Below are 15,319 nucleotides of genomic sequence, written 5' to 3'. Positions count from 1 at the left end.
TTCAAAATTCACGCATTCCCGTAATGGTGATCGAAGATGCGTAAACCGCATTAAAGAAGAATGGCCCTTAAGTTTTTCTTTTTTAATCGATAATCGTTATATCGCTATACGTTGTACTTTGATATTCCCGCGACCAGATTTTAAGTTTGAATTAACTAACTTTAAAAGTCAAGCATTTAAGTTGTTTGTATTGGTATTTTTCATTATTTATCAATTATTATTTTTTAACACTTTTGATTTTTGAATGAAGCTTATCTCTGAAGCTTGCTTTAAAGTTTTCCATTATGAGGTAATATATATAATTTTTAATATTTTCGATAAAACGTTACAAATGTAACTTAGGCTAAAAACGTATACTCTTAAGTTTTCTGTAAAATTTATGATAATAATAATTTGAAAATTGTATATATTATTTGCAGTAATACTGTGATTATTAATACTGTATGATTTTTAAATGATGAATTTTTATTTTTATTTGGAATTTCAAGTAATATTATGTAATTGAATTTCATGTCAACTTGTATTCAGTTTTTTGAAGCTTAAGTAGTATCCCTATATTTGGTATAATTTTAAAGGCAATTTGTAGTAATGAATGATCCAGAAGTTATTTTTAGAAGTTATGCATTATTATAGTAAAATTTATGATAGAGGCCATTCGGGATGTAAGGAATGGTAATTTGGTCAAATAGCTAAAAAGCACCATTTAAAAAAAATATCATTAATAAATATGGGGATAATTTCGTATTGTGCAATATAAATTATTCCTGAGTCTTGTATTTTTGTTTTGTTGTTTGAATTTACCACCTCGAGAGCATTTCACAAACTTATAATATTCTGGCAAATGAGCATAACTTCTTCTAGGTTTCCCTGAAATAAAAAAGAATATATTTTTCTGAAAAAATAATCAGGAAAAATACAAAGAAATGTTTGTATTTTTTAAAAAGAATGTAAACATTTTAAAGTTTCTCTTATAACAAAGGGGATGTAGCAGTGAGAAAAAACTAAATGTCCTATCAATTCAGTGGAACAAAATAAGTGGTATTAGTGGATCAAAAATTATAGTATGACAAAATGTGTTCGATTTTTGAACGAAGGCACACTGTCTGATGTAATTGATGAGCTTGAGGGCGAATTAGAAAAATAAACATAATCCAAGTATTTTCAGCAGCTTAGGCGGAATCCCACTAAGTGTGTTTTACAAGTAGACTTTAGTGAAAATTTTACCTTCCTTACTCAAAATGAAGTGCAGTCAGCCCATTGGACCATAGCCACCGGTGGCTATGATTGGACTCATGGGCAGTGCTCTTTATATACTACTGTTGCTTGACTTTAAATAGACTGTATGGAAGAAAAAGTAATTGTAAATTATGTCATAGCCAGTGACAGTATATGCAAAATCCATACTTTCAATGAAACCCTATTTGATAAACTTAAAAAAGAAATGGCTACGAAATGAACATTTTTAGTGATGGGTCATAATCCCAATTCAAATAGAAGTGCAGCATTACTTTTTCTGCCATTGAGAACAATTGGCGTTTTTTTGCTACAAGTCACGAAACATATGCAGTTGATGCAAGGGGTACCATAAAAATGGTTGCATGCAAAGGAATAGTAACATAAAAATTAGACTTGCTTACAAAATGATGTCAAATCATTTGTTAAATGTGCGAAATCCATTTGCAATGGGGTGGAAGTAATCTATCAAAAGAGGATATTGAAAAGGAAGGCTCTGCATTTGAAGAATGTTAAGTATAAAAGATATACTAAATATATGACATGCATTTGTAAGTGTTCAAAGAAATTGTTTAATTCATTATAAATCTGTATCTAGAAAGAAGAAAATTTATCTTCAAAGATATCACTATGAATGAATCAACAGAAATTCTAGGTTCTTCCCCTGTTGATGTTGCAATTTTTAGTTATGCAAGTGTGAAAGTTCAAGGAAAAAATAGGGTAGTTAATTTATTGCCCAAATAACTGAAATTGAGAAAGAAATAGACAATTTGTGGGTTGTTTTTCTAACAGGGTCTTAGTGGATTGAAAACTTTTAATATTACTACAATGATGTAGCATAGGTTCAGATGTAAGATATTACAGCAATGCTAATTTCAACAACTCCAACTTTAAACAATCAAAGAGTCACTTTCAATAATGAGATTTCCCTGAAACTATTTGTCACATTTGTAAGATGACCCGTCTGTTACATTGTAATATTTGAACTTAATAAAAATTAGTTTGCAATTTAAAAGTCTTAAATTATTTTTTAAATTAAAGTGTGAATAGTTTAAATTAAAAAAAGTGTACAAATAATGTTTAGGGTGGCCTAAATTACAGAATATTTCACATATAAAAGTGCATGTCAAAAATGTGGGATTTTATTTGTCCTCTATGTTGCTAATCTTTTTTTTAAAGAAATATAAAGAGGTTGTCCCGCCGTGGCTACTAGTTATACCCTTCAAGTTGGTCCCTCTCTGTGTTTTCATGCAATCACTAAGAATAATTTTATAGTGACTGACAGAAAATATGACGTGAGTTCTAAAAATGTTTTACACGAATTCGTAGAAGCAACAAAGGACCGCTACCCGGAAGTTGCCAAGACTTGTGTAATTATTCTGCTGCAGATGATAAAAAAATATTCCCTATTTTACATTAATTTTAAAATGATAAAAATGCTGTTTCCTTCTAATGATATTTTTTATCTATACAGTTGAGTCCCGATAATCCGAGCCCCGGTCATCCGAGTTTCCGCTTTAACCGAGCCATCGAATATTTTAAGGATTTTTTTTGTTCTAGTTTATTTTTTATTTTTAAAAATACCACCGAAGAATAAATCTGAATTTTATCTTCCAAACACTCGGGACAACAAAATCTAACAACTTGATCCCATGAAATGATCGTCAATGATGAAAATGAACCTAGCGAGGATGATGAAGACAGTGACGATAAAAATCCACATATAAAAATCTCTCACACAGATGAACTTAAAGCTGTCGAAAATGCTACTGAATACATAGAACTTATTAAATGGTAATTTAGTTCAGGGTTGGCAAGGTTTAGGACAGAATGGATTAATCCACGGTTTAAACCATCCTGTCCAAAACCCTTTTACTCAAATTATGTCATAATTTTATCTGAACAATATTTAAGAGGTAAAATAAACATAGTACTAATAACATATTGATAATTAAATATATTAGAGAATATTTGTTTTTAAAAGTATAATGTTTTTATCAGGGTTGGAGTTTTTGCCGGCAAAAAGGGGTTTTTGCCAGGACAGTGGCAAAAACCTGGTAAAAACCGGCAAAAACTGGTAAAAACCGGCAAAAACCAAATTATCTAAATTGCTGATTAAATATTATTACAAAATACTTGAAACAAATTTAAATCAATCATAAGGAATAATAATTTTGATACATTACATGAAAAAATTATTTTTAACATATTAATAATTAATATAATGGTAATAATTTTTAAAAGATTGAAAGTTTGTGATCTCTTTTCATTTTAGAATCCTAAAATAAATGTTTTTTTACAAATAAATAAATATTATTTGCATAATATTATTATTTATTATAAAAAATTATTTGTACAATAATTAACTACACATATTGATAGATATTTTATATTTTAAATTATAGTTATATTAATTTAAAATAAGTTCATTTCACCGGAAAAAAAAGAATAATCACAAATTTTCCAATCAATAATGTTTTAAACTACTAAAATGATATATTATTACATTATCATTTAATTATGGAATAATAATTTTGTTAATTTTTTTGTAATTATTTATATTTATAGTATATATTTTAATTTTAGGAATAATTTTGTATCAAAAATGTGTTTTTGTCCTCTCATCTTCAATATAAGTTTTTGCCACTTTTTGCCAATTTGCTTGGCAAAAACCTGTTTTTGCCAGGACGGTTTTTACTGGTATTTACCATGGTTTTTTCCACCTGTGGCAAAATCTTGCCAACCCTGGTTTTTATTAATATTGTTTGACTCTTCAATTTAAACAAAGGAAGATTAATCAGTAATCAAGTTCAATTGGTCCTCTCATTCAATAGTACATAACTGAAGTTTGGCCTTGCCATACAGGTTAAAATATTAGGGACTAAGTGCTTGGTTTGTCATAAACAGGTTTATTTATCTATAGTACCATTCAATAATACTTTTATTTCATTCATGTTCAATTCTTTTAGCATAGGGGTGATACATCACCAGTGTCAGTAACTGAAACTGATGTTATGCCCTTCAAAACTATTAATACATTTTACAGTTATTTTGTATTTTAAATTTAAACTAATATATTTATATTTAAAAACAATTTTTTAAAAAATAGATGTATTTATTATCATTCTGTGTTGCAGAAATTATAAAATTTTTTGAAAAAAATATTGTGAGAAATATAAGGTTAATTTTTGAACAAATTTAGTATTTTTTTAAAGAAAAATTATTATTTTTTAATACTGCCATATTTATCCTTATGCAAAAATATTATTTATCAGTATTAAAAGCATATTTATATTTAAAGGATTAGGTATTCACTTTTGTTGTTCAATGAATTGTGGAGCTTCAAAAATTTTAAACCTTTTCCTATTATATTATATTATTTTCTTTTAATAAGTTATTGTAAATTGTATAAAAAATATCAAATATTTATTGATACATGTAATTATTGTGTGCACAATGGTTACACCTATAGAATTTTTACCTTTTACCAAAGTTCAAGGTTTTGGACACTTTAAGACAGTTTAGGACAGTATTACCCAGTTTAGGACAGTTTTACCCAGTTTAGGACAGTAAAACCCAGCTTAAGACAGTAAAACTCACGTGTCCTGTCCAAAACCAGTTTAGGACGTCCAAAACCCCAACCCTGATTTAGTTATAAAGTATTCATTAGCTATTAAGTAAAAATGTAGCTAAAATTGATACATCAGATGTCTAATGCTGCAACAAAGAGCAAAATTATAAGAACTTCAGCTGATATGACAAAAACAAAAAATTACAACCTACTACAAGTTAATAATGACACTATGATTTGAAAGATATTTTCATGTCTTAACTTACAGAAGTTTGACTTGATTTTTTAGAGTAAAACTTGCTTTTCAGACAATTATGTTTTCATTTCCATATGTCGTTTACTACAAAAAAGAAATTATACTACACTATTAAGCTGTTTACTATACCAGGCGTCTGTCTAGGTTTTTATGAGAGGTACCTATTTTGTGAAACTATTGTTTTTCGTAAAGTTGAATTAGTGAAGGTACCGCTAAACAGTAGTAAACTAGGCCTGGGCAGACCCCTGTATACTGATCCTTTAATACAGAAGGCAGAAAGATGTAAACTGAAACCTTCCTTAATGTTTAATATGCAAAGTAAACATAAAAAACTTCTTCCATTTATTTAATCATTAACCTCAACTTCTGTAATTCATATTGATATATATTTTTTTACGTATTTTGTTTTAGCTTGAAACAAAATTTAAAACAAATTTATAAAAACGTTTGTTAAATTTGATATAGTATATCATTTTGATATACTATCATCACATTTATCAAGTGATATTATTAGATTAGTAATATATTATTTTTCAATTTGTATTTATATATTTTTTTATGATTCTTAACATTTAAAGTAAATTTATTTATACTAAGTTAAATTTTTGCAGTACAATTTTACTTTGATATAAGGATATTTTTCTACTGAATTTTGTTTATTTATTTATATTTTTTTAATGTTAAAGTCTATTTTTTACTTTTATTTTATAATGGAACTTATTACAAAACAGCTAAATTGTTATTATTTATAGCTTTTCAATTCACCTTATTTCATATGGAACTAGCCCCAAATCATCCAAAACATATTAGTCATATTTCAAAACATCCCAGCTGTGCTTTAACTGGCTTTAAAATAAATTCTTTTTCGAAAATTATGCAAAACTTTCTGTTTCCTTGGAATTTTCCATAGAATTAAGAATAGTACTAAGTAATGATAAAAATATATCCTGCTGTAAAAGTTGAAAAATCGGTTATAATTCCAGAGTTTAAAACTTTTGTTTGTAAGTTTTAAAAATTCAAATTGCTGTCTGATATTGATTCTAATATCCAATCATACCACTGTAATTAACAACGTTATGATTCTGTCATTATCACAGTTTTAGAAAAATAATTTGTTTTGATAAATGCCAGGTTACTTTAGTAGTTTAAACCAAAAATAGTAAGGGGGAAAAAAAACAATTGGCTTAATTCAAGTCCAGCAACCTTTCGAAAAAGGGCATTGTGTGCACAAAATCTGCAGGGCTTTAAAGCGACACTAATTTAACTTCATCTTAATTATAACATTAAAAAATCTTATTCTGAAAGAGTAACAGTTTAATAATTTATTTAAAAATTGGATGTAAATGTAATGACAGCTAAAGAAGATAACTGAAAACAAAGTGAATTTACGATGAATGTTGCAAATCGAGTTCATCAAAAAGTATTTATTTTTTTATTAAAATACGAAATTCATTAGCTATAAAGCTTGTTAAAATTATCGAAATTGAAAAACAAAAACAAACGGAAACTGCGATAAAACTAGAAATTACAGCCAAAAAAGTTTCATGAATGGAGCTTGTCAAAAAGCAACACCTTAAATTTTAAATACATGCCTGGATTTATGACAATCTCTATGAAACGAATGGGTGAAGAGGTGATAATCCAAATTTAAAATTCGTGTGTTGTCTGCATTGTGTTAAAAATATCAGAATATGAAAAACCATTTGGAAAAGGCAGAAAAAAATGATAAATAAATTATCATCTACAACTTTGAAGTTATGATGGTATGAATTCAACAAGTCAAAAAATGATGATTCAGATTTATATGTAGTTGTGACATCATATTAATATTATCGGTATCATGAAATGACTTAGAAATACATTACAAATAGTCACGAATTAGACACTTAAAAAAAGTGACTGTCACAAACTCACAATTTGCGTGTCATAATGTTAAATATACTGTAATTTGAAAAATCATAGGGGAGAACAGTAATTAAACACTAATATTTCAAGGCCCTACTGTAAATTAAAAAATGTAGCTCTTATTTAATCAAAACTAATGTAATTTAAATGTTTAAAAAAATTTTAATTTGCACCAACTAATTTAGCTATTGTAATTTCAAAGTTGAAGTTTTGAACCTTATTTTTTGTAACTGTAGATATATTGGTTAATAGATTTAAATATCCTCAGAATGCATATGATTTCAATAAGCAACAGGACACTGTTGTATCAAGAAAAAAGTTCAGTAAACTATTGCTTTCCCTTGATGCAAGTGTTTGCTTGGTCATAATTTAAAGCATAGACATACTTGCCAACTTTTACGGATTATCCGTAAAATGTACGGATTTACGTCTAATTTTACAGGCCTACGGATTAACCTGAAATTTATACGGATCCCCCGTTTTTAGCGTTGCACGATTAGCGCATCAGCAAAATTCCGCGATTATCAGCTGCTACGGAGCTAGAGTAAAACCATTTGTAAAGTGCTGAGTTATTGTTTACCTCTTTTTTTAGTTGAGCATAATGTTCCGCTAAATGCCGCCAGCCATGTGGGTCCGCTTTTTCGAAAGATGCTTCCGAAAAGTGAAATTGCGAAACGTTACGGATGTGCTAAAACCAAAACTGCATCCCTTGTCCATGAAATGGCTATGGATCGAACTTCAGAAGTTATTAAATATTTGCAAGAACAAGCATTTACTGCAGCATGTGATGGTAGTCACGAAGCTGATTATAAGTTGAACCCAGCTGTGGTGAGTTTTTTTAACGTGGATCTTCAACGCATTGAAAGTACTTTATTGGCAATCCCAAATTTGTAAGGAAACTCCGCAGGTGAAAATATAAGCTCCCTTCTTTTAAATGTGTTTGCTAAATATGACATTCCTTTTAGAAATTGTATAGCATTCAGTGCAGATAATGCTTCTGTTATGCAGGGAAAGAAAAATGGTGTGATTTCATTTTTAGAGAAGGAAAATGAGCACATAATATCAATTTGATGCTGCTGCCATTTAATACATCTTGCCTCTGAAAAAGCTGCTGCAACTTTTCCCGTTAGGATAGATGAAGTTTTGGTAGATATTTTTTACCACTTAAAAAGGAGCGTTAATCGTAAGGACTCTCTTAAGAAATTTCAGGAAATGTATGGTAAAGAAGCACAAAAAGTGCTTAAACATGTGTCAACTCGCTGGTTATCGTTAGGGAGAAGTCTTACACGCTTGGTTAATCAGTGGGATCCACTTATGAGCTATTTTAGAGCTGAAGTTTCTACTTCCAGTGTGTCTGTATCATCTACTTTGTCATTTTTCAAAATACCAAAAGTAGTTGATACAGAAAGCAAGACAGTAGATAAATTGAAGGATAAGCCTAAAGTGGAAACTAAGACTTGTGCTATAATAAAACAGCCTATGACACATAAACAGGACCCAACTAATGATAAAAAAAAGGAAAAGTTCACAACAAGAAAGTGTGAATATGGTTAAAAGACATAAAGCTAAAAAAGATTCTTCAACTTTATCCAAAGAAGAGAAAATTTTTATGTATTTATCTTCAGATTTAAATAAGTGCTTTAGTTTATTTCTTTTAAATGTTATCCCTACATTTGAAAAGCTAAAGTCATCTTCCCCACAGTCATCTTCCCCACAAATTCATCGATTAAGAGCTCTTCTTTTGGATCTGTTAAAAGAACTTTTTTCCAAGTTTATTAAACCTTCTGGGGTTAAAGGAAAAGAGTTAACATGCGTCAATTTTCATTCTTCTTTCAACCATAAAGATTAGCAAGATTTAGTTATAGGCAACACAGCAATGGACTTAATTTCAAATTCTTCGGAAGAAGAAAAATCATTGTTTTATTCAGCTGTTATCAAATATTTCATAACTGCCTGTGAATATATTATTAAGAAATTCCCTTTAAATGATCAAGTACTCAAACATGCTGAAGTTGCTGACTTAAATAAAATTGAAAACTCCAGTTTTGAAAGCGTGAGATATTTTGTAAATTTGTTTCCCTTCCTTTTAAAAACAAAAAGTAATGAAACCAAGCTTACAGCAATGGATGAACTGCAGAAACAGTTTTGCCAACTTCAGTTGGAAGATTTGAGTGAAATAACTGTTTCAGATAGATCAATTGATGTGCAGTGGTCAATGATAAGTCAAATGAAAGGTGCTGATGGCATTTATAAGTATGAAAAATTTGGAAACATTGTATTGTCAATTCTTCTCATACCACATTCAAATTCAGAATGTGAGAGAATTTTTAGTTTGGTTAGAAAGAACCGTACTGAATCGCGAACAATTATGTCTAATAAAACTTTAGAAAGCCTGCTTATATTAAAAACCAAATTTTCTAAAATCTGTCACGAACAAGTGTTTGAAAAAGATTTTTTAATTAGAGCAAAGAAGGCTACTTCAGCTTCTTTAAATTCAGCATCCTCTTTTGCTGTTGATTTAGAGGAAAACCCTTAAAGAACTATTTTATTTTGCATATAACATTTTTTTAAAAAGTAGCATCATTGTAATAGAATTTGAAATAATTGTAATAGAATTTGAGATGATAAATGATTGGTTGATTAGATATTTCGTTACATTTTCTAACAAGTGCAATTAAAAAATTTACTGAAAATTTGGTTCTCCCTTCATCAACATTCAATCATGTGATAGATTCTATAATTAAAATATTTATTATTCATTTGTGGTGTATTGTTACTTATTAAATAATTCGAATGGTCTTAAATTTTTCGTCAAAAAAGTTTTACTGATGGCAGTTTTTTTAAGTTGGCAAGTATGCATAGATTGTTAAAATAGTTCCGTTATTATTTTGTATATCTTCATGTCTTATCGTTCAGTAGACAGTTGGAATAGTTGTGAATATGCATATTAAGAAGTGAATAAGGTATTAGGATTTTTTTTTATCCTCTGTTCAACATCAAAGATCCTTTTTGTTTTTTTTCATTCCAGAAAATTTCTACTTCACTTCCGTTTTTCTTCAGTTTATTATTATTAATTTTTTTTTTAATTTTTAGATGCCGTTTGATATAAGAATTTATTTTGTTAGAATGTCTTAAACTTATTATTTATTTATTTATTTTTCTTCAGTTTACACAGTGTTTAGCTGATTTTTTTTTTTAAATGTTATTTTCAGTGTTGATTTATTTTTTAAGTAACTGCTGAAAAAGATTAAAATCAATAATATTTTTCATTTTAAAGTCTTTATTTTTTATTGTTATGGAGCAACTTTTTGTTAATAATTTTTTTCTATTAATAAGTTTCTTTTTTTGTGTGCATTTTTTACTAATAAGTTCCTTATTGCTCCTTTTCTTCATTTCTGTACTCCTCAATTTTTCACTTTTTTTTACTGAAAAAATATTTTTATAAAATTAATTTACTATTTTTTAGTCACTGGTTTGCCTAAATATTCTTGTTTTCTATATTTGCTAAATAATATCTTAAAAACTCTCTCTCTAAAATAAGTGTTGTAGACTGTTTTAGAGCTAAGAATGAGTTTTATAATTGTCTTTTTTTTCTTCTTCTTTCTTAGTGTTACCGCCAACACGGATGAAGAATGGGAATTTTCCAAAGAAAATATTCAACCTTTGCAACATGGACGTAAACCTGATATTTTAAAACTTGCTTTGCGTGAACATCCTGACGATCCCATACAACAGCAACAACAAGCCTTTGAAAATGAACTGCGTACCTATTCTGGTGATGATCCTCTCTCTGTATGGTTTGAATATATCAACTGGATTGAGCAAAACTTTTTAAAAGGTGGTAGAGATGGACATTATGAAGATCTTGTTAAAAAATGTGTAACTATGTTCAAAGATGATAAAAGATACTGTGATGATAAGCGCTTCATTGCTGTATGGTTAAAGTTTGCTAATGTCTCTGGCAAACCTTTTGAAGTGTTTAATTACATGTTCAGTCATAATATTGGCTGCTATACAGCAAGCTTTTATATTGCTTGGTCCTGGAAACTAGAACAGCAAGATAATATTAAAAAAGCTAATCAAGTATTATGTGAAGGTGTAAACAGAAATGCTGATCCTATAGAAAAGCTAAAATCATATTTGTCTGATTTTGAAATAAGAGTTTCACGAAGTATTTCAGAACATTTAACAACTAGACAAAGTCCTGGTGCTGAAAATCACCGTTCAGCTTTTAGCATTTTGAAAACTCATAAAAAAGCTGCTCCTATTCAGAGAACAGGAGAAACAGTAATGCCACCAATCCGATCTGCCATGACCATTGGCCATTCTCAACCGGCACCAAAAAATGAGTGGGAGTCTTGCTCAAAGATGCCATTCAAAATTTTTAGCAACGAAGCACCTGCTCCTTCTCTTCCTGTCCAAAAAATAGGTAGTATGCCTTTTATTTTTCATGTAAATTCTGCAAAAGAAAATGAACTAAAGCCTAGTAAATGGAATAAAGTTAAAGTTAAGCAGACAGTGCCTATTACCCAGTCATCTTCAAGCAAAAATTTAAATTTTGATTTTCATCATGATGAAGCACCTCAACCCATTAGCACACCTAGACCAGTACCAAAAGTTTCAAATGTCTTGCGTTCGCACCATCATTCTAAAAGTCCTCAAATGGCTTTGTTTGAACCTCTAGATCCAATGAAACAGCCTATGTATGATAGAAATAAAGTGTATGGCGGAGCAGAGGAGTTTTCACTGGAGGAAATTAGAGCTGCTGCCTGGTTAAAAAAGCACAATTTATTTGAATCAGAAGGAAACTGTTGTAATTCAGCTAAAAACTCTCATGACTCTGCAGTTAAAAAGGATTTGGGATTTGCTATTTATTCTGATGAAAATAAGCAAGCGACTCCTTCAGGAAAACAAATCAATCAAGTTGAAAGTCCTGAAAGAGTTTTGTTTTCTCCGGTAAATACCATGAAACGTCCCATTTATGATCGAGATATATTTTATAAAGGTAAGGAAGAGTTATCTTTTGAAGAAATTAAAGCAAATGCATGGTTTACATCTAATAATAAACTGATTGAAAAAAATCAAGAGGAACAAAAAAATTTTCAACAAAGTACATGTCTGAACAAAGCTGATGAAAGTGAATGTCAGAATCATAATTTGTTCAATAATTCTAAAAATCCTTCATCTTCAATATACTCTGAATCTAAAGAAGTAACTGAAAACAAAGAATTCCTGAATAGCAACTTGCTTTCATCCCAGTTTCAGCAGAACACTCAAAACATCTTTAACTTTGAAAATCAAAATGTAAAAGTTAAAAGTGAACTTGATTTTTCCTGCCCTGATTCACTTAATAATTCAAATTTAAAAACTATTCATAGTCAATATGATAGCATGAATAAACAGTTTGAAAAGATGCCATCAGAAGGTCTCTCAATACAAAATCTCACAGAAAATTTGCAAGGAAAATGCTCTAACTCAACGAGTTATCGTGAAGCTGCAAACATGCTTGAAGAACTTTATAATGGAACAATTGCTAACCCTATTGATGCTATTTTAAAGAATGAATATCTTTTGGCCACTGAAGCCAACAATTCTTCCATTAATTGCAATCAACTAAATACTGGTACAAATCAAATGAAGTTACCTTTTACATTATTTCAGGACCCTACTGAAAATAATTTTGCACAAAATGTTAACCTGGTGGATTCTAATCCTAAAATGAATGCAAATGAAGGAAAATCACCTTTGAAGTTCTTTCAGGTAGATGGTAATTTCATGCAAAACAATGATAATATGGAAGTATTAAAGGAAAATTTGCCCATTAAATCGAATCTACCTTTTATCTTTTATGAAGATCCTATAGAGAACATTTTGAAAAATCCAGTTCCTGAAATTGAATCTGAGATGATGAATGATGAAAATGCTGAAAATATACCTCCTAAAGATTATATTCAAAACTCAACAGAAAGGGAAAAGAGTGGAATACTAACACCTGCTCAAAATGTAACGTTTATTCCGCTGGAGCTTCAAGAGACTGAGGAGATAGACATAGATCCAGAAGATATTCAGGAGATTGACTTAGATCCAGCAGATATTCAACTTAATAAATGTTCACTGCAGAATGAAACTTTATTTCCTCCTTGTAATACTGAACAATTTATTTCAGCACCATTTATATCATCAACTCCTTTCACGTCAGCTAAAAACAATAAAAAACCTAAAGTACAAATTTCAGAAGACACCTACAACTATAGGTGCCTTATAAGCAATACTAAGGAAGAACATCTTGCGTCTGCTTCTCAAGGTGTGGTAGATCCTGCTACTGAAAAACAATTTTATCGTCCTGAAAAAATAAATGTTGTGACCAGACCAATCAACAACTTGAGTATGATTATGGAATCGAGTAAGGAAAGTTATAAATCTTCTGCTTCGTCTGGCAGCTCAGCCAGTGCTACAAGGTTAAGTCAGTTTGATCAGTGTCATAGCTATGAAAAAAGCAACATCACCCATAAAGAGTACTCCAGGGTAGATACATTTAAGGAACCTAAACCTGTGACTAGTGAACATAGTATTACAAATATTAAAAAGTCAGTTCAAGTTTCTGAAGCTAACGTTGAAAAACTGAAATTAGCATTGTATGAAAATGTCGACGATCCTTTTGATAATCAATTAACAGAAAAGCTATTGCAATCTTTAAAGCAACCACCTAATTATCATAGAATAGTGGATATTTCTGAAAAAAAGTTCAAATTCTTGAAAGTAGGTGATGTATTTGAAGTAAAACAAGAAAAATTCACAGTTGAAAGCATGGTTGCTGAAGGTGCATATGGTAAAGTCTTTGTTGCAGACAAAGAACCTTCACTGCATGGTTTTTATCATTCATTTCCCTCTAAAGTAGCACTTAAGGCTTGTAAGCATAGTAATGAATGGGAATTGTACATTTGTTTCATATTGCAGGAAAGATTACTTCACATGAATTTGATTCCTGATGTCAGACTTTCAGCTATGGATATTCTTGCTGCAAAGAAGTTCAGTGATGGTATGATTTTGGTGACTGAATACTTTCCTCAAGGAACTTTATTAGATTTAGTAAATTCCTTCAAGAAAGATAATAAGTTAGTCCCAGAACCCTTGGCTCTATATTTAACATTGGAATTGCTACTAATTATGCTTAAAATCCATGAATGCAAAATTGTTCACACTGATATCAAGCCAGATAATATTCTAGTTCGCAGTATTTCTGACAATTTTGAATTGGAAAGCATTGATAAAGGAACAAGTCTTCTTCAATTCATAGATTTTGGTCGCAGCATTGATCTAACTTTTTTTGAAAGTGGCGTATGTTTCACTTCTCCTGTGAGGAATAGATGCTATGAGATTCTTGAAAACAAACCATGGGTTTTTCAACTCGATTGGTGTGGCATACTAGATTGCATTCATACTTTAGTGTTTCAAGATTATATGAAAGTAAAGAAAAATGAAAGTGGGAGATGGTGCATAGAAAAAAGATTTAAAAGGTATCAGGCACATGATATATGGTCTCCTCTTTTTGATGAACTTTTGAATATACCAGCCTGCTATGAAGAACCAAACATATCAGAACATGTAGCTCGTATCAAAGCCAAACTACTTCAAGCTCCAGAAAATATTAAAACTATTTTGAAAAACCTTAGAAGTAAACATCAAAAATAACTTTTCTTTTTTTTCCTTCTCTTCTGATTTTTATGGATTACGATCGAACTTTAAAATCATCTCTAAACTATTGCATTTATTATGAAATAAGAATTTATTAGTTTTTTGTAGTGTACTACCTATGCATATTGTGCATATAGGTATAACAGAGAGCAAGTGTTACAGTTCTAAGTGTAACAATGTATTTTAAAATCCATATAATTTATGTACCTTTTTTAATATTGCATCTTTATGTTTATATCTATCACTAATTTTTTAAGTTATTTTCTGTATTGAATATGTGTTCCTGTTTTAAAATAATAAAATCATTTTATATTAGTTGTATTTAACTATCTTTTCAATTATAAATTTTTTCATATGAATGATAACACAATTTTTTTCTAAAGACATATTTAAGCTAATGTCGCTGAATTAAAGTGTATCAGAAGATATATAAGTTTTGCACATGCGAAGCCAGCTAACAAAGCATGATGCCGAAATATCTTCCTATAGAATTTATCATTTGGTCCTATGAAAGAGCCTCTTCATTCCCATTCCAAAATCCAAACATTATCTTCCAAAATTTAAACATCTAAGTAGAAATTATGCTTCTCCTAATGATAAAGTGCCAGAGCAATCCTAATCCAAACTTGGAATATGCAGTTTGTGTGTCTGAAAAAAAA

General features: G+C 29.6%; 1 protein-coding gene across 1 annotated transcript; it reads left to right on the top strand.

Moving 5' to 3' along the window:
• The first annotated feature begins 106 nt into the window (after positions 1–106).
• LOC107450241 (mitotic checkpoint serine/threonine-protein kinase BUB1) lies at positions 107–14,981 on the top strand. The gene is made up of 2 exons (XM_016065996.4): positions 107–289; positions 10,574–14,981. Exons 1-2 carry the CDS (start codon positions 285–287, stop codon positions 14,655–14,657), a joined length of 4,089 nt encoding a protein of 1,362 aa, XP_015921482.3. The 5' UTR covers positions 107–284; the 3' UTR covers positions 14,658–14,981.
• The last annotated feature ends 338 nt before the right edge of the window (positions 14,982–15,319 follow it).

This window comes from Parasteatoda tepidariorum, chromosome 8 (assembly GCF_982258835.1).
Source record: "Parasteatoda tepidariorum strain Cologne lab strain chromosome 8, Ptep-v5.0, whole genome shotgun sequence".
In the NCBI taxonomy this organism is placed as follows: Eukaryota; Metazoa; Arthropoda; class Arachnida; order Araneae; family Theridiidae; genus Parasteatoda; species Parasteatoda tepidariorum.
Note: the sequence above shows the minus strand (reverse complement) of the source record. Positions and strands in the feature narration are given on the sequence as shown.